General features: G+C 40.3%; 2 protein-coding genes across 7 annotated transcripts in view; both read left to right on the top strand.

The window, feature by feature from the left end:
• The window catches only part of pot1 (protection of telomeres 1 homolog), a 116,900-nt gene extending 110,093 nt beyond the window's left edge, over window positions 1-6,807 (top strand). For 4 of the 6 annotated variants that reach the window (XM_060914781.1, XM_060914779.1, XM_060914780.1 and 1 more), the window contains 7 exons: window positions 155-311; window positions 4,670-4,842; window positions 4,972-5,107; window positions 5,259-5,341; window positions 5,480-5,574; window positions 5,798-5,903; window positions 6,491-6,807. In XM_060914781.1, the coding sequence (XP_060770764.1) occupies window positions 155-311; window positions 4,670-4,842; window positions 4,972-5,107; window positions 5,259-5,341; window positions 5,480-5,574; window positions 5,798-5,903; window positions 6,491-6,612 (872 nt within the window). In that variant the 3' untranslated portion in view covers window positions 6,613-6,807. Of the gene's footprint in view, window positions 1-154; window positions 312-4,669; window positions 4,843-4,971; window positions 5,155-5,258; window positions 5,342-5,479; window positions 5,575-5,797; window positions 5,904-6,490 lie in introns of those variants that run through there. The other 2 variants (XM_060914778.1, XM_060914783.1) reach the window with 2 other exon arrangements.
• Window positions 6,808-9,957: 3,150 nt separating this feature from the next.
• Window positions 9,958-18,823, top strand: gpr37a (G protein-coupled receptor 37a). The gene is made up of 2 exons (XM_060914784.1): window positions 9,958-11,023; window positions 17,379-18,823. Exons 1-2 carry the CDS (start codon window positions 10,181-10,183, stop codon window positions 18,222-18,224), a joined length of 1,689 nt encoding a protein of 562 aa, XP_060770767.1. The 5' UTR covers window positions 9,958-10,180; the 3' UTR covers window positions 18,225-18,823.
• The last annotated feature ends 1,604 nt before the right edge of the window (window positions 18,824-20,427 follow it).

Raw genomic sequence — 20,427 nt, 5'->3', positions numbered from 1 at the left:
TTGGTTCACATTTTTTCCACGATTATTTTTTCCCCCTTAACTCTACCATGGCCATTTCAGCAAGCCATGTCTTCACTTCCTGACTAGGCTATAAACGCAGACACTGGGGAACTCAAATTTACTTTGCTGTTTGCTTGTAATTGCATGTGTTCAGTTCGGACATGTGGCCACGGACTGCAACAGGTATCTCTTGCTCATGTGAAGAAATCGACTGCACCTGTGGTTTGTCACGTTCGCGCCAAGGTGAAATCTTATCAACCGCAGAACCTGTACCAGTGCCTCAAACTCTTCTGTCCACAATGTACAAAACTGTGAGTCTCGTACTGCACTAAACACAATGATGTAGACATGGTATTTAGTCTTTTTATAAATTCATGACATTTGGGCAAATGATGTAGAATTGTACACTTAGGAAGTAGGAAATGTCATTAAAAGCAAAAAAAAAAAAAAAGAATCTAAACTAGCGGGGGGGAGTATTCTCTTTTGTATAAAAAAGTATAGCTCTTTTGGATTGGATGGTGTGGCATTGCTCAGCTGGCAAATTCCCTGCATTCTGATATTATTTTGATTGAGGCTATCGATTGGTTAAGCACACTCCTCACACAGTATTATGTATATAAGGTTTCCTGGTTGGAATCAATTTTCCTCGAGCACAAAATCTAGTAATCTAGTCATGTGGTGACTGGTTCCTCCTGAGTTTCTTACAACCTTTCCTTTTCTGATGGATTTAAAAGGCAACATCATAGCTTGTTAAACTGTTAATTATTATTAGTTATTCGGCCACAGTATCATTTTCTTCACGTGTTTTTAGCTTAATTTTACATTTCTTACCCTTGACTCATGTAAAATTTGCCATCTTCTGAATAGCATGCCCTCCCAGATTACTTCCTGCTCCCTCTTTTTTTTTTTTTTTTTTTTTTGTGTTGTACATTGAATATAACCAAAGTTTAAGATTCAGCCACAGAAGCATTTTGCTTCTCATACATATTGCTAGTCACCTTTTTTTATCTAACATTTTACTGAGGATTGTGCTGTTTTACTGAATGCTGTGATTACCTTCAGCACCAGCTCTGCAGGCTCCTGCCCTCCAACTCAATCACAGCTGTTCCAATGTTCAGTATGACGTTTATAGCACGATTGCGAGTGTGATGTTGCTTTTACACAACAGTTCTATGAACAAGAAGCTAATATCGAGTAAGCGATGTTTCAGACACAATATGGCCAAACAAATGTTCTTTCTTTTTGCTCCACTGTCAGAAATGGATCCAGAAGAAGCCACACCCGCATGTCGGCTAGCTTGCTAACTAGCTCATTTTAGCTTGGTGCTTCTGATACCGATGGCATCCTTCCTTTTCATCGGACAAGCTTTTCATATTTTAAGTCAAAAGTTAAATTCCTGTTCAGTATGTTTTGCCATGTTCACTGATGTCCACGAAAGCTACTCTCGTAACAGATTTGACCTAGGAAGTGGAATTTTACGTGGCAAGCACAGACAAGTGGAGTAATACACATGGTGAAACCTCCCAGTGCGGTTAAAGGAAACATCGTCACTCTTGGGACATTGCTAAGGTTGCAAAGTTCCCGGGGATTTTCAGAGTGGGAAATTTTGGGAATTAACGGGAACTTTCGGGAATTTTCAAAACCAACTTTACTTAAAAATTGATACAAAAAAATAAGATCCTTTTATTTAGGTTAGGATATTTCTCTGGGTCTCTGTTCTGTTCAGAAGAACATACATACAAGCAAAAACAAGCATGCAACTAATTAAACAACTGAGAAAATTAATAACCACCAAATGCTTTACAAAAACAATACGGGTTTTTCCCTGGTACATGTATAATGAATTAAACAATAACCTTAGACTTTGTGAGAACATATCTTCAAAAGCAACTTTAACTCTACTTATGATTTTGAAGACTGCTTCCTGTAACTTTTTTTTTGTTTACGAATTCTACTTCAACAACTTGAATTCCTTTTTCATTTTGCAACTGGTTTGTAAACCATATCCTGTCAAGTAATTTGCTTGCAAATTATCGGAGTAGAAGTAATGATTAGGGTATGCAGTGCTATTAAAACAATGACGTTAAACAGCCTTGCTCCAGATTCAAAGAAAAAAGTGGCACTAATATATTTTACAAGCAGCAAAACTTATTTCAAGACTACTAGTAATTAGAAATTTTAAATTTTACATTTTTTAATATTCCTTGTTATTTTATGATGTGATACCTTTGTGATTAAATCTGTAGACAAGTCTTCAAGTTTTGTAAAATTTTGTAATAAAAATGGTCAAAATTGAGTTTTTGCAAGATTTTTAGAACTCACTAATTGTTATGCAATGAGTTAGATTTCCAGTTAATTCTTACCAAAGGATACACTCTAGAAAAACAATCTATTCAATTCAAAATTACTAGATATCTTGTCCGAGGGACACTTAATAGAAATTTATTCAAATGCAGATTCGAGAGGTCCCCAACACACACAAAATGTATTCAAAATATGTGTAGTAGACCAAGGGATACAAGACCATCTACACTTTTGTGGTAGGGAACTTGGGAATGTACGTTTGACCTTTGACAATTTTGACTGGATTTAGTGTCCCTCGGACTAGATAATTGAGATTGAGAATAATAATTTTTCACTGAAAAATCTTTATAATACTAATATTGAAAAACTAAAAGCCTTTTATTAATTGGCCTTTCGCAATATGTCCTATTCTTAATTAGCACAAAACAGTACATAATTGAAAGGCTTAACGTGGGTTTTAAAGGAAAAGGCAACTTTTGTACAAAATCACCACAAATAGATAGATAAATATATAAAGTAATCGATCATGGAATTTATAGAGAAAGAACAGACCGCATAACAGTATCTTTTAACTTTTAATAATATGGGCTTGCGCTGAGCTCAGCGAAGATGCGTTCCGCCATATCGATCTACTGCGTGACGTCATGCGGCCCACCACTGAAAAGAACTCTTCAGTGCTTCATGGTAATAAGGTAAAAAACCAGTACAATCGCTTCTTCAAAGTTTCACCAAATGGTTTTATTTATGCAACTTAAAGCTCATAATACTGTAGAACTTTGGTTGAGTAAAAACACGGAGCAAAAACATGGCTGAATCCTGAATGACTCCTATTTGGATTTGTCCTACCAAGCCTACTGCGCATGCGCGAAGCGGCTCGGCTCGGCTTTCCCTTTTGGGCGCTCTCATTTTCTGTTAGAATTTGGTAAAGAAAAAAATAAATAAATATTATTTACCAGCTTACCGGGTCCATGAACATAAATCTGACAGCTGACAAGGTCGGGATATAAACGAATCGAATACAAGCCACCCGCCGGGACTCCTAATCACAGTGATCTGCTTGTAAACACTGTTTTCATGGGCCCAGTGACGTCACAGATCAGAGGGAGGCGCATTAACGAAAGATTCTGATTGGTTTATAGTTGCCCACAATCTCAAAATGGCTGACTCCTCCAACTTCGACTCCTCTGTGTCAATTCATGATTTCAAAGTTAAAAATATTTTTTCATGTTCGATATATAATGGAAATAATTAACGGAATTGATTACGTATATGTTTTTCTCCTATTACACACCTGGTTTTGTACAAAACTTGCCTTTTCCTTTAATTTGTTTTTCTGGGTGATGAAATGTTTTAAAATGTTTAAAACTTAATAAATGCCAAAATTGAACATTCCCAATATTCCCGGAAACTTTCCAGGAAAGTTTCCAAAATTCCCGGAAGCTTTCCACCCCTTTGCAACCCTAGACATTGCTCAACCAATCAAATTAGTGGGCCAGAACTAATGGTGATGATACACGGGGCAACTTTTTGGGCAATGTTGCCGAGCAATGTTGCTGGCAACGGGCAACTAGGTGAGACACAGGGCAACTTTTCAGGGCAACTAACAATGGGCAACGGCAGTTTACAGTTAGCTAAAAAAAAAATCGATGTCTTAATTTTTGCTGTGACCATTTAATCAAGCTGTCTGTTGTTTTTTAGAGCTTTGGTGAGGTAAATTCCTCCATATAGAATATTAAAATAACAACTTACCGGCGTAAAAACAGATGAGGAGTCTCTCCATCTCTTCACTCCACTGACACTGAGCGGCCGCCATATTTGTTTGAAATTTCTGATCCGAACCTCACCGGAGGTCACATGACTCGATACTCGCGTTCTGATTGGCTTATCTCAAAAAGTTGCCAGAGATTATCAAAACCATTCAGAAAGAAACAATGCTGCCCAATCTCAATAGAAAAGAGTCAAAACGCAATTTCCCAGCAACATTGCTCGGCAACATTGCCCAAAAAGTTGCCCCGTGTATCATCACCATAACTGTTAACTAACTGACCAGAACTAATTTGTGTATAATTCACAAATAACATAATGATAAAAATTAAAATAATAGTAAAAATCAAAGTAAAATGATTGTGATTTGGAAACAGTAAAGGAAATACGAACATGGATGTTCCTGAGTTTAGATTTGTTACCAGTCCTTGCTATTCTGTGTCACACTCTTCAATAGAAAAGTGCTATCATCTTGTTATAGTATGCAGAGAAAACTGATTCACCATGCAACTGTTCAGTGTCATACATTTTCATGAGAAGTTATCTACAGACATTCTGCAGCTGTACTAAAGCCGATGTGCATAATGTGTCCGTATAATAGAGTGGAGGTTCCCAATGATGAGGTTATTGCTCGGGTATTCGAGGATGCTTTGAGAGTCAGTCAGCCGTGCAGTGAGCACTGGGCAGTCACCTCTACAGTGGACTGTATTAGCATGCACATGTCCGGTGAGATGGTCCTGAGCAACACACACATGCAGCTGCTGTTTCTCCAGGGTAAGCTGTGCACTGTAAAATGGGGATGTTTGGTAATGATTGGAGCAGCTCGATGTGCTATATGGCGAAATCTCCTTTACAATGCTGATGGGCCAGTGCAATTTTTTGTTTTTAATGGGGTTTTTGTAGGTGTTACGCTGGATGAGATGTGCATGATATCCACTGCTCATAGCAACATGGTTCCTGTGCGCTCCGATGATGGGAGAATGAGACTGCTGGATTTCTCAGCCCCATTCCTCTTCAGTAAAGACAAGAGATATTATGGGTCAGGACTGATGATTATCGATGCTTCAGTGTTCTCAGCCCACTGAGGCAATTCTTTAGCCTATTAGTACAAATACTCACAAAGTTGTTCTCTCTCTGTTGAGAGAGCAGAGGATCTTTGTCTCATTTGCTGTGTTTTTTTTTTTTTTCAGGTGTAAACAGTGCTCTCGGTCCACATTTGTGGAGCCTGAGGTTTCTGAAGTAGAGACGTGGGATGAATATAATGTGGCCAAAGGTAGAATACACCTTAACAGTACTACTAGATACGATTAACCTTTGTACAACATTTACTACCAGATTGTTTTCAGTGATGGACGTGTTTCATCTCTCTCTCTCTCTCTCTCTCTCTATCTTCTGCTCATCGTGCTCTCAGCTCTTGGCGTGCAGTTGATGCAGTATGCTTTGCTGATGAAATTTGAGCTAGAGGATGAGACAGGCACACTTGAAGCTTTCATTTGGGAAGATGCTGTGAGCAAATTCATTCTGTTAAAATCATGAATATTTGTATTCTGTTAAAATCTTCAAGAATATTTGTAGTAAAATGCAGCTATTTTTCTGTATTATACTAACTCTTTTGCAAGTAACAAAATCAATGACTTGGGTCAATATCATTTCTGTACTCTCTGTAACAAGGTTGTTTTTCCTTCTGTGAAGGAAGACATAAAATTCTTTCTTTCCCTTATTCTCATAGGAGAGGTTTTTCCATGTCACTGCTGCTGACGCATCAGCTTGTCAGGATTCACAGGATAAAGTTCAGATCACCATGGATAGGCTTCATCCACCAGGGAGCAGCATGGGTAAAATCATCACTGGAAACTACTGCCAGCTCCAAACAATGAGCGAGCACAGAAAACACTCGGACTATTCAGAATGTAGTCGTTTAGTTAATAAATGAAATTTAACCATTCTGACACATGGTTTACTTATATACATTCATATATGGCGGCACGGTGGTGTAGTGGTTAGCGCTGTCGCCTCACAGCAAGAAGGTCCGGGTTCGAGCCCCGTGGCTGGCGAGGGCCTTTCTGTGCGGAGTTTGCATGTTCTCCCCGTGTCCGCGTGGGTTTCCTCCGGGTGCTCCGGTTTCCCCCACAGTCCAAAGACATGCAGGTTAGGTTAACTGGTGACTCTAAATTGACCGTAGGTGTGAATGTGAGTGTGAATGGTTGTCTGTGTCTATGTGTCAGCCCTGTGATGACCTGGCGACTTGTCCAGGGTGTACCCCGCCTTTCGCCCGTAGTCAGCTGGGATAGGCTCCAGCTTGCCTGCGACCCTGTAGAACAGGATAAAGCAGCTAGAGATAATGAGATGAGATGAGACATTCATATATACTCCATTACTGCTGTTTATAACAAGGATTTTCTTTTCTGCTTCTTGTCCACAGCAGAGCGCCCGTGGCTGGACCTCTGTCTTAGCGCCTACACTGTAGAGGAGAATGGCAAAACTCAAGTGTGCTATCAGATCACTAACACAGAAGCAAGAGGCAATTTGTACACTCCCCAATGAGGCCCGCTTTCCTCTGGATGAAGAATGCTGTGGAAAAACTACAGTAACTTACCTTTGGACTGAACACACTTTGGTTAGAAATTTGACAAACTGAAAGTGAGATGAGCAAAATTTTATGTAAAAGTTAAAAAAAAAAAAAAAAGTATATAATGTACATTGTTTTCCATTAATAAAGTGATGTATCATTTTCGGGTACATGACCTAGCTTTGTTTAATTACAGTTTGGAAATAAGACCTAGCATATAATTTATGCCCTATCTGCCCTGATACAGATCATTATGAAACTTTCATCCGAGTTTATATATATATATATATATCATCTCATTATCTCTAGCCGCTTTATCCTTCTACAGGGTCGCAGGCAAGCTGGAGCCTATCCCAGCTGACTACGGGCAAGAGGCAGGGTACACCCTGGACAAGTCGCCAGGTCATCACAGGGCTGACACATAGACACAGACAACCATTCACACTCACATTCACACCTACGGTCAATTTAGAGTCACCAGTTAACCTAACCTGCATGTCTTTGGACTGTGGGGGAAACCGGAGCACCCGGAGGAAACCCACGCGGACACGGGGAGAACATGCAAACTCCACACAGAAAGGCCCTCGCCGGCCACGGGGCTCGAACCCGGACCTTCTTGCTGTGAGGCGACAGCGCTAACCACTACACCACCATGCTGCCATATTATTATTATTATTATTATTATTACAAAGACACATGCTTTAGTTTTTCAATTCTTTATAACTGAAGAGATTGAAAATATTGAGCAAAAAGAGTCTGTTGGTTGTCTTTACGAATGGCTTCCTTCAGCTTTCAATACTTTAAACCCCCTTTTGAGGTTTATGGATCACATACAGCATAAATATGAACCCTTTCACAGGCACAATATTGTGGGCGATAAGTAACCAACTGACTTTTCATTGAAATTCAAATACTCGAAAAGCTGTACCCAAGCACTTTTGAGATTATAGTTTCACACATATGAAGCACTCATATGTGCTAACCACTACACCACTGTGCCGCCCTATATATATATATATATATATATATATATATATATATATATATATATATATAAAAAAGTGTGTGAGAGTAAAAGAAAAGTGCTTTTTAAACTCATAACTGCCATCATTCCATAAAAGTGCATTTACAAAAATGATTACTGTATCTTCAGCATTGTCCTCCAAACTGTATATATGGTTACCAGGCTTTTTAGTGTCGATTATAAACAAATGTAAAGCAAATTCATCCTGGCAAAAAAAAAAGAAAAGGAAAAAAAAGCTTTTTGCAGCATTCAGAAGCAAGTGTTTAATTCAGTCAAGCTTAAAATGATTACTGAGTAGACTAATAAGACAACAATCACCATTTTTCTCATCAGAGATGTGATATGTATTTCTAATATGTAAATATTAAAGTGTTTCCACTGTTGTGGAAACACAAACAGACAACACTTTAATGTTGAAAAATATATTTTTTTTTAAACAAAGATTAGACTTCAGCAAGTTGCAGAAACATTTAGATACTGGTATCTACATCACTGCTTTCTATGTTACTTCTTTTTTTGTAATACTTTTCTGCTTTGCTTTTGTCCCCCCCCAGTTCAGTTTTTGTTGTTTTTGACAGTGGTGCTGGGTAAAGAGGAGAGGTTTAGTTAGAGAAAAAATGTACTATAGAAATCTTTTTTAAGAAAATATAGCTGTACTTTTGCAGCGTAGCTTGTAGTAGCTTCCAAGATGAATGTCATCTCCTCTGGTATTCATCAGAGGAACCCAACAAACAATTTGTTCTTATGTAATTAATTATTATTTAAAGTGGCCGTTTGTTCTGAACCTGCATATAATTAAATTTGTTTTTGTCTGTTTTGGCAGGCATGTATACACAGACACGTTGGTTATGGAGGTGTGGCTTTAGAGAACTTTAAAGACCTCCTGGATTTTGACTTTTAAAACAACCAGCTATAGCTATTTTTTCTCATTTCAAATGGGTTTATTCCTGGTTTTTCTCATAAACTTATGACTTTAATCTTTGAAATTCTGAGGTGGTTTTTTTTTTTAAACCTACACTGGCTCTAATACTCTGTTGTAACTCTGAGTGTTTATTACGTAGTTAGGGAGTTTTTCAGTTGAAGGCACAGTGGAGAACATGCTTTGTGCTTATGATATCCTACAATGAGCTGAAGTCTAAACTGTACTGTAATTGATTTGTAGGGATTAGTATGGGGGCGGTGTGGTGGTGTAGCGCTGTCGCCTCACAGCAAGAAAGTCCTGGGTTTGAGCCCAGCGGCCGGCGAGGGCCTTTCTGTGTGGAGTTTGCATGTTCTCCCCGTGTCTGTATGGGTTTCCCCTGCAGTCCAAAGACATGCAGGTTAGGCTAATTGGTGGCTCTAAATTGACTGTAGATGTGAATGGTTGTTTGTCTGTACGTGTCAGTGACTTGTCCAGGGTGTACCAATTTCACCCATACGGTAGGCTCCAGCTTGCCTGCGACCCTTTAGAACAGGATAAGCGGCTACAGATAATGGATGGATTAGTATAGAAGCCTGTTTCTGCCACTTGGGGGGAAAAATGGCCATATTGTCACAATATCTCATAATTATGAATATCTCGTAACTCATAATTTGGATGTCCTCATTATGACTTGTATGATGATAATGACGTACTATTTCATAATAATGAACAGTTTCTCAAAATTGACTGCATTATTATTATGAGAGTCATAATTATGAGATAGTGGGTCATGATTATGAGATAGGATCTCATTAAGAGATCATTATGACTATGAGGAATCTCATTATTATGAGAGATTCTCGTTATGGCGGAAACAGGCCTTCATAGATGAGAGTATTGGGAGTAGGACACGGGAGTGGTTTCCTTTGAATGAAACTCTGCAGAGAGTCATTTCAGTCCGAACCACAGAAGAGTTAAATGTGAGAAAGTGTGCGATGTTGGGACCATGGGTTCAGATCCCGGGGGGGACGGAGGGGGACATGACCCCCCCCCCCCCCCCCCCCCCCAATTTCTGAAAAACATGAATTGCCCCCCTCCCCAATAAAAATCCCCTAAATTATTACAAATTGTTCAAACAAATATATTTTCAGACAAATGATTCTCTGTGCAGTACTTTTTGAATGATGTGGCGAGCCTCTACGAAGTTGTGATTTATGGTTGCATGGTATGAGTTGCATACGGGCAAAAAAAAAAAAAAATCACTCTTGTGCCCCCCCCCCCCCCCCCCCCCCCCCCCCGGACATCGGATCTGCACCCCTGGTTGGGACGCTTCTCGACCCTGACGGACAGTGTTGATGTGATTCCGCAGAGCGGCGCTGTTTTGAAGAGGGGTGTTAGTGTTTTGACTGGTGCACAGTTAGAGAAGAGAAGAGTAAAACTCATCCCCTGCTCCATCAGCAGCAGCGCGCGCTGAGAGCGACACAACAGGAACAGCGCAGTTGCTCAACCCCTGCATGAGCTGCGGAGCCGCTCCAGCTGTGTCTCTGGGAATCGATGGATTTATAACAGACTGGATAGTCACTTTTGAGTATGGTCTCTCCGAGGGGTTAAGGGAAACATGGGAATACAATTAAGATTGTTTTGTCTGCTCGTGTGTTGCGAACTTTCGACAGTTTGCGCGTCCAGGCGCCACTTCAGGTTTGGGAATAAGAGCCACTCTCGCTCCTATAATAACGCACTGAGGAGCCCACGGTCACTTCAGCCTCCCGGGGAAGTCTTTAATAAAGTGGACATAGATCGTGCGCAATGGTTAGACGGTTTGGCATTAAACGTGTCCAGGACGTTTGGGGGAAATGGCTTAGTAGATGTCAGGACGGACATTAAGACTGGAACACTTGACTCCAGCCTGTCCTGGATACACACACTCGAAGGAAAGCACATGGAAGACCCTGGTGTGTATCAGCGACCCAGGAGAGCTGCGAGGACAAATCAAAGTGAACCAGGATCAATCTCTGAGAAATTAGAAAGCCTGCTTAAACCTTCAGCTCAGAAGCTGCCCACAGATGTGCCGACTGTTTCCACTCCACATCAGGCTGCGTTCACTACCCCTGAGGAGGACTACTGGGAGGACAGCACTCCGATCGGCCCCATTCACACCCGGCCCAGAGGTCCTGGGCTTCCGAACCCCTTTAAACCAGTCACAGGGGAATCATACGCTGCATATGCGATCATATTAGTGTCTGTAATCATGTTCACAGCAGGGATAATCGGCAATATCGCAATCATGTGCGCCGTGTGTCATAATTACTACATGCGCAGCGTCTCAAACTCACTGCTTGCCAATTTGGCCCTGTGGGATTTCCTCATTACCTTCTTCTGCTTACCATTAGTGATATTCCACCAGCTCACGAAGGACTGGCTGCTTGGAGAGTTTTCCTGTAAGATTATACCCTACTTTGAGGTAAAACAATAAAATAAAATAGTGTGCAATGAGCGAAAACAAGCCTATAGACTGGAGTTGTGATGGGTGGCTAAATTGAAATGATGCTCCCTTATTATGTAAACAGAAGAATATGGAAAATTAGCACACTTTAGACACCCACTACATTCTTTTGCTTAATAAAACTGCCTTATTAATTTTTGGTTAATAAAGTTTGCATTGTTTCTGAAATGGTCTGGGGTCATAACATTGTCTGTCTTGCGACAAGTGATCAGGAATGGGTGCTTTTACTTTGTCGTTATAATCTAACATTCCATAAAACAAACTTTCCTGGCAAACTGAATGGGAACATTCTGAGAACCAATTATTGTTAACTTTCCTCCGTCTCAGACAGAGAGTTGTTTATGAGATATTGATAAGCTTAGAGATGTTGCTTACAGCAGCACGGTGGTGTAGTGGTTAGCACTGTTGCCTCACAGCAAGAAGGTTCTGGGTTCGAGTTCAGCGGCCGGCGAGGGCCTTTCTGTGTGGAGTTTGCATGTTCTCCCCGTGTCCGCGTGGGTTTCCTCCGGGTGCTCCGGTTTCCCCCACAGTCCAAAGACATGCAGGTTAGGTTAACTGGTGACTCTAAATTGACCGTAGGTGTTGTAGGTTGTCTGTGTCTATGTGTCAGCCCTGTGATGACCTGGCGACTTGTCCAGGGTGTACCCCGCCTTTCGCCCGTAGTCACCTGGGATAGGCTCCAGCTTGCCTGCAACCTTGTAGAACAGGATAAGCGGCTACAGATAATGGATGGATGGATGTTGCTTACATAGGTAGCAAATCATAGAATCTCCAACTGGAGATTTTGGTTTCAAAGTAAAATGCCAAACTCGATGGTGAAATCAGCAACCTTATTGCAGGCAGATATCAGTATTTCTGTTTCATCAGAATTTAGGAGGAGGATGTTTCTATTCCTTCAATCTTCTGTGTTTTTACACAGTCTTCCATTTTGTACAGATGTGCTTCTGAATCAAGCTGAAATGACGAATATAATTGTAAATCATTAATGAAAGCAATATTATTTTTGTGAATTACATGTCCAAGGGGCTGAGTATAAAAAGAGAATAATATGGGCCCTAAAACAGAGCCTTGTTATTACCATATTGCACTTTTAAGCTTTATTAGCAAAAATCTCCATTTATGCTAATAAAGTGGAAAAGTTGTGTCAAATAGGATCTAAACCAGGTAGGAACTGCTCTGCCACAATACTAATTAATTCAGCCCAATTTTGACCATTTTGTTGTCGCCAACAAATTTCCAGCCTCTGGCCCAAATATGAACGTCAGGAATGACGAATGGGTCTTGTAGCGTGACGTAATTGAAGAATAGCAATATGGTGTCTGGGACACCCTGATGAAAATTCTAGCATGTCAGCAATTTTTGCATTTTCTCACCAAGCTTGACAACAACTATGAGGTGTTCCTTGGCATTTCTTTTGTAGCCGTGATTTGATAATTTCTTGACCCTCCTTCCAGACAATACTCAAGGACGTGAACAATTGGTCATGATCAAACTCGTAGTTTCACCAGTCTCCCAACCAAGACGCAGCAAGAATTTGTCACTTTGATTGCGTAATCTGACATGGTGACCATTGTGAAAGACAAAAATATTGTGTAGTATGAACCCAGCTTAACAGAACTAAAACAAAATCCACAATATGAAGCAAGCACTAGGCCGCTGATCACTTTAGCCAGTGATTTATTCTGTACTATGATGCTTCCAGAAACCAGACTGAAATATATCATGCTTGTTATATTTCTTTGTGTGCGTGTGTTGGTGGTTGGACAGAAATAGTCAAGATCAATATGCGGTTTCTTAAGAAGCAGCTTAATTAAGACACTGGGAATTCATGAGTTCAAAGGTCTGGAGGAAACAATCAGAATGCGATAAACCCGATGTCATGTTAAATAAGAACCTAATATTGTTCGTGCTGCGTTCTACTACATCTCAATTTTACAACAGGTCACTCTGGCTGAAACAAGGGCCTTGTGCTAATTATTGAGAGATTCCCTTCATACAATTCAGACCTCCATCTTATTTTCTCACCACCTCCTCTAGCAGTGTTTGGAGATTTGTTTGAGTCTGTGTGTCTGTTGCATAGCATCAGAGTAACCTAAACTGTTGTAGTTTATCCATTAATGAGACGCACGAGCCCTGTCGGACTTTTGTGATTTTTGCTTAATATAGAATGAGTTATTCAACTATTGTTTGTATTTTTTGTTTTGCTGCTGCCTCCTGGATTGCCATTAGAATTGTTTATCCAACATAAAGACCTTTAACGATTAAGCTTCTCTAAATGACCCACTCCACCATAAAGGTGGTGGAATATATTCTTGATTTGCTAGCAATCATCACCTTTTGTGCCCAGCTAGAATTGCATAAGGCTCATTTAATGACTGATTTGCCTGACTTGTGCTTGTATTAAGTGATTTCATTTCTACGAAGTGTAATTCAGGATGACTTCACGGTGGACTAAACACAAATTCTATTTGGCTGAGACAAATTACATATCTAGCTGTGGCACATGCCATTTACATAATGGCGAATGTGAGTCCACACTGCCTTATGTAAAGTAGATAACGATTGTGTTCTGTTGTCATGCTAAAGAGGACTCTAATCAAGTCATTAATTAGGAATGATTAGAGAGACTGCTATATCAGTGCTTTCGACAAAATGCATTGAGCCCTGAAAAATTGGTATTTATGGCTTTAGATTTTACATGCTCACACCAAAGTAATTAGGGACAATCGTATTACAGTATAATTTGTCTTCATTATTTTTTCCTTCTTTCCATCTATCCTTCTATCTATTCATCCAAATTCTCATCAGTCACACCATCCAACTCCTATCTGACAGTGTACAGCTGTTCTTAGGCGTCAAAGCATATATACATAAGTCACTGTGGCAGGGGTGGCATTAAGCATATCAGAATTGGAGGTTCAATAAACCAGGACTTTTTTTTTAATTTCATTTTTTTTTAATGCTAACATTTAAGAGCTGTTTACACGGCTGCCATTTTACAGAGTTTTAAAAATGCTGGTTGCTAGGGCTACATTGGCCCGTGTTCGACTAATGTATGTACACATGCTTGGACCAATCACCTTACAATTAAGTCACTCATGGTTACTCTTGTGTTCGGAGAGTACCTACCCTGAAGTAGGAGCTTAAAAAAAAAAAAAAGTCCTTCAGAACAGGGTTCTAAGAACTATAATTGTTCTTAGTTACTGCAGTGTGGACACAAAAAATACACATTACCTGTCAAGAGTTTGGACACACCTCCTAATTCAATGGGGTTTTTTTTGTTTGTTTTTTTATTACTTAAGTCACTTCATATCTTAAAGTAATGATGGATGTCGTTTCTCTTTACTTAGTTGAGCGGTCCTTGGCATAATATGGATTACTACAGTTATGGAATAGGGCTATTTACTGTATTTTTATTATTTACTATTTACTGTTTGATCTCAAGCACGTTAAAAAGACACGAAATTGCACTAATTAACTTTTGACGAGGCATAGCTGTTAATTGAAAAGCATTCCAGGTGACTCCCTCATGAAGCTGGTTAAGAAAATGCCAATAGCGTGTAAAGGGCCATCAAGGTAAATACTGGCTACTTTGAAGAATTTAAAATATGAAACACATTTTTTAACCCTTTTTTTTTTTTTTTTTTTTTTTTTTTTTATTACCACATGGACACGAGTGTTTTACTGGGAAATACACCACTCGTATTTTTCACACGAGCTACATCCGGGATATGGAGAACCAAAACCGTGACCTAAAGCTCTATATATCACTTGTGAGGAAATCAATAAGTTGTTTTGATAAATTTGGGGACTTATTGTTCATGAATGTGTCTGTATAATAAAAAGAAAATCACATGTTGGCTTGAAGATATAAAGTTTATCTTCTCGTGTTTTTTGCACTTTTCATACAAAATACATCACGGATCTGAGTGACATATTTCACTCCAATGACGTCACTCCCAGTGTTTTCCCGCTGACTTGGCACGCATTGTCAAAATGGTGAACCAGTTCAAAATTAAAATTCTTTTGATTAACTTGCGTAATTTTTTTTTTTTGTGGATGTGTCTATATAATATAAAGAACATTACATGGTGGTGCAAAGATATGAAGTTTATATTCTCGTATTGAAAGTATTTTCACTCGTTTCCTTTGCTCACTTGTGAATATATTCACCACTCTGATATAAACCCCATATCTTTGTGCCACCATGCAATATGCTCTATTTAGGTTCCATATTTAATCTCATAGTTTTGATATCTACAGTGGTGTTCTACAATGTAGAAAATAGTCCAAATACAGAAAAACCTATGAATGAGTAGGTGTGTCCACACTTTTGAATGGGTGTGTGTGCTGTATATACTGTATTATATAGAAGAAGAAGAAAAAGGGGCCAGCACGGTGGTGTAGTGGTTAGTGCTGTCGCCTCACAGCAAGAAGGTCCGGGTTCGAGCCCCGTGGCCGGCGAGGGCCTTTCTGTGCGGAGTTTGCATGTTCTCCCCGTGTCCGCGTGGGTTTCCTCCGGGTGCTCCGGTTTCCCCCACAGTCCAAAGACATGCAGGTTAGGTTAACTGGTGACTCTAAATTGAGCGTAGGTGTGAATGTGAGTGTGAATGGTTGTCTGTGTCTATGTGTCAGCCCTGTGATGACCTGGCGACTTGTCCAGGGTGTACCCTGCCTTTCGCCCGTAGTCAGCTGGGATAGGCTCCAGCTTGCCTGCAACCCTGTAGAACAGGATAAAGCGGCTAGAGGAGATGAGATGAGAAGAAGAAAAAGCTTATATTTGTCACATGTACACTGAAGCACAGTGAAATTCCTCCTCTGCATTTAACCCAGCGTGTACGCGCGCGCGCACACACTCCTAGAGCAGTGGGCAGCTATGCTACAGCACCTGGGGAGCAGTTGCAGGTTTGGTGCCTTGCTCAAGGGCACTTCAGCCATGATACAGAATGTGTATAAGGATAATGTGTATAAGGAACGTGAATATTAACAATGAAATATATCAAGTGCAATTATGAAATTTGTGCTAAGACCTGGAATGGCTACTTTGGAAATATCTGGGTGCATTTGAAATACATTGTGATAAAAATCTAAGATGTAGCCTTTCTTTGAACACCACTTGTCTTGCTAGATTTTAAAAAGGGATGTATTCTGAATTGTTTTTCATATGCTTGGTGAGGATTTAATAATCGAATTCAGCAAATAGGTATTCTGACTTATTTACATGGTATTTATCACTATTCCTACATTGTCATTTACTTTTGTTTTAGATTATATTACAAAGGGAAAAAAATGCTATTTCCTTCTTCAGCCCTCATTTCCTGTCTCAGATTTTTGAATGGGCTTATTAAAGGCAAGTGCTTGGGTCAAAGCCGGTGGTCTAGACACGATGAAAAACCTGTCTCAGATGCTTTTACTCAGGAAAAGCTCTGGCAACCTGAGAAGTGTGAACTACACATAAGTAGTGTGTATAATCTGAACACTGCACTTAGAAAACTGACTTAAGCACATAAATGTGGATGTGTCTTTTGGACTTAAAGGAACAGTCCACCGTACTTCCATAATGAAATATGCTCTTATCTGAATTGAGACGAGCTGCTCCGTACCTATCCGAGCTTTGCGCGACCTCCCAGTCAGTCAGACGCAGTCAGACGCGCTGTCATTCCTGTTAGCAATGTAGCTAGGCTCAGCATGGCCAATGGTATTTTTTGGGGCTGTAGTTAGATGCGACCAAACTCTTCCACGTTTTTCCTGTTTACATAGGTTTATATGACCAGTGATATGAAACAAGTTCAGTTACACAAATTGAAACGTAGCGATTTTCTATGCTATGGAAAGTCCGCACTATAATGACAGGCGTACTAACACATTCTGCGCGCTTCGGTTATATAGTGCGGACTTTCCATAGCATAGAAAATCGCTACGTTTCAATTTGTGTAACTGAACTTGTTTCATATCACTGGTCATATAAACCTATGTAAACAGGAAAAACGTGGAAGAGTTTGGTCGCATCTAACTACAGCCCCAAAAAATACCATTGGCCATACTGAGCCTAGCTACATTGCTAACAGGAGTGACAGTGCGTCTGACTGCGTCTGACTGACTGGGAGGTCGCGCAAAGCTCGGATAGGTACGGAGCAGCTCGTCTCAATTCAGATAAGAGCATATTTCATTATGGAAGTACGGTGGACTGTTCCTTTAAGTCACCATGGCCCAGACTGTGGAAGTAATTGTTTGATGCATAGTTTGAATAGGTTTGATAGATATTTAGAAAGGTATTGATATTAATAAATTAATTCCTGTCTTTCCATTACAGGTGGCTTCCTTAGGAGTGACTACTTTTAGCCTTTGTGCTTTGTGTATCGACCGTTTCCGAGCCGCATCCAATGTGCAGATGTACTATGAGACGATTGAGAACTGTGCCTCCACTGCAGCCAAGCTGGTTGTGATCTGGCTGGGTGCTCTGTTGCTGGCACTGCCCGAGCTGCTAATCCACCAGCTGGTAACAGAGGAGAGAGAGGTGCCTGCTGAGGAGCTCCCTGGGGTGGCGAATGATATGCTTCCCAGTGAGCGCTGTATAATCCGCATCTCCACAACACTCCCTGACTCCCTTTATGTGCTGGGACTTACTTATGATGGAGCCCGTTTATGGTGGCACTTTGGCTGTTACTTCTGCCTGCCCACTATTTTCACCATTATCAGCTCTGTGGTAACAGCACGAAAGATGCGCCAGGTTGAGAGGACAAGTGTTCGAGGGCAGCGTGAGCAGATCCACCTGGAGAGACGGATGAACTGTACAGTCGTGGCTCTGGCCATCCTGTATGGGTTTTGTGTGATCCCGGAGAACATCTACAACGTTGTGTCGGCACACATGGCTGTAGGAATGCCACGCCACACTCTGGATGTCCTACACCTGCTTAGTCAGATGCTGCTGTTCTGCAAGTGTGCGGTGACACCTGTGCTGCTGCTAGCGCTTTGTCAGCCTTTCAGCAAAGCCTTTCTGCGCTGTTGCTGCTGCTGCCTGGAGGAATGTGGCCCGCCAAAGCTCTCTAATGGGACTAGTGATGACAACGAGAATGAGGCCACTACTGAGCTGGAGCTCTCACCCTATAGCACAGTGCACAGGGAGGCAGCTAACTATACTGTGAGCACACACTGCTAGGAGACTTGAACCTGTACACTTTATACTACATCATACCCAAAGGATACAACCAATGCCATGTTCTACACTGTCACATCCTACCACACTTTTATAAAGGGCTCAGACTTATTGAACAGACCACTGTTATATGCCGTCTTACTTTGGGTTATAACTAACCTGGCATATTTTAGGAGATGCTTGGCAACATAAAGACTACATAAAGCAATTGACAGTAATATAGGGCAGACTTTCTTAGAGTGGTAGCTGCTCGATACTGTTTTACAGAAGAAAACCATGAGCAATTAACGATAGTTTAAACAGAGTTCATAGGGATTATGAATTAACTTTTTTTTGCACAACTGTCTTATACCTACGGTACATGTTGAAAGTTTACATCTTTAATTTCTTGCAAACACAATATAGTATTTTTAAGTCTCATGGACAGTAATGTTAAAATAGCTGGTAGTTAATATGTTGTTGGGTAATGGGAAATGATTCATATGAATCAGTTAAAAGTTAAACCTAGCTGCCTTGCTATGTAAGCATTATGTTCTTTCTGTATTTAGTAGCAGGAAAAACTGCATCACTTCAGCTGACACTGTAAAATAAAGACTGCTATTTTAGCCAAGATATTGTTTTAATTAAAAAAAAAGGTCAAAAGAAAAGAAGTGTGACAGACTTGTATACATCCTATGCTAATTTTCTTTACTTACTGACTTGCTTGCTTACTTACTAACTGTTCTCCGTGTAACTCATCCAAAGTTGTTTCACAACACTAGAAGATTCAGTCTTGGTAAAGGCGTTGGTCTTATACGTGACATCAGTGCTATACAGTATGAATGCACACAGAACCTATTGTCTTAAGCTGGTTGCCAGAGCAACGTTAGGCATCCATAATGAAAAGGTCTGTTTACTTCAGTGGCAGCCATGAAGAAAGAGCTTAGCTGTGAGAGGAAAGATGTAGGAAGTGCTTTTTGGTGAGCTAGACATTTGGAGCTGGGTGATTACAGTCTGCAGTAACACACACACTTTTATATTCAAGTGAAGATTTTTCATTAATGTTTTTCATATTATTATGGTTTTGTACCATAACGGTATTGTCTGGTGAGATCTGCTTTTTTTGGGGGGGGGGGGGGTCATAATCCTTTGATATGCAAAGTACATCATGAAGGAATGCTGATTCTTGTTGGACTAACAAGGACAAATTGTGACCCACTGTTGCCATTGACAGCCAAAACACTAACAGCACTGTATCTATTATCTCATTAATATTTTAGAAAGGTTCATGCCAACTACATCAAAAATTCCTAATTTAACCAAGAGTATTATAACTCTAGGTGAAAAAAAAAGGATTCTGGTTGTTTTTAGACAATTTGACTCCAGCAATCGTATTTCCTACTGGAAAGTCAGTGTCGTGTCGTCTTAAACCTACAGCCTTACCTGATGAACAGTTTCTCACCTAAAATTAATTATAACTTGTGGCAGATGCAACATGAATAATTAATGAGTGGTAATATTTTTATTATTTCCCACTGCTAGGGTAATTAAGTGACAAAATGCATCCAAAATTTCAGTTATGTTTTTCATGGGTCTGTGTTCAGTGTATGTCAAGTGCAGATTTGTTTGCTTGGCCAGTCGCGATTCTATACTGGCTATTCTTTGGTGGGAACAGGTCATAACCCCATACATGCACCCAACGCCCATTTATCAGATATGATCCCCAGTGAGCGGCGTATTCAAAATGGTTGTCCGCCCTCAGTGTGCTGTATAATGTGATATGTGTGACAGAGCGGATTCCATGCTGATGGGATAGAGGCTGCTTTGTCTCATGTTTCTCTTTGTGGGATTGCTGTTCATTTCTAGGTCACTGCCTGTGGTGATCACATAAATGCATTAATGAGTTGGAGGGCACTGAGAACGGTACTCTTTAAGGGGCTCTACTTGCTGTTTCTCACACACAGATTTGTGTTATCATTTTGAGGACCTTCAACTGGAGATTATTAACGTTATGCTTACAGCTACAGTATATCTGATCCAAACCTTAAACCCAATAACTAGAAGGAAACTTTTGGCTCTTTTGTTGTTGTTTGTTTGCTTGTATTTAAAGTTGCTTTTTTTTATTTAAAAAACAAAAAAACCTCAGGTTCCTCAGGGTGTCTGGCTGAATGAGCCACAAGATCAAAAGAATCAGCTATTCCTGTCCCTTTGGGGATATTTTGGTCCA

Source organism: Neoarius graeffei, chromosome 2 (genome assembly GCF_027579695.1).
Source record: "Neoarius graeffei isolate fNeoGra1 chromosome 2, fNeoGra1.pri, whole genome shotgun sequence".
Lineage (NCBI taxonomy): Eukaryota > Metazoa > Chordata > Actinopteri > Siluriformes > Ariidae > Neoarius > Neoarius graeffei.
The sequence above is the reverse complement of the archived record's forward strand: the minus strand, read 5'-3'. Positions and strand labels throughout refer to the sequence as shown.

Bases quoted from the DNA above. Each gene is read 5' to 3' on its own strand.
- gpr37a (XM_060914784.1), top strand. From the start codon at position 10,181: ATGGGAATACAATTAAGATTGTTTTGTCTGCTCGTGTGTTGCGAACTT. The intron at 11,024-17,378 runs GTAAAACAATAA...TTTCCATTACAG, and splicing joins AGATTATACCCTACTTTGAG to GTGGCTTCCTTAGGAGTGAC.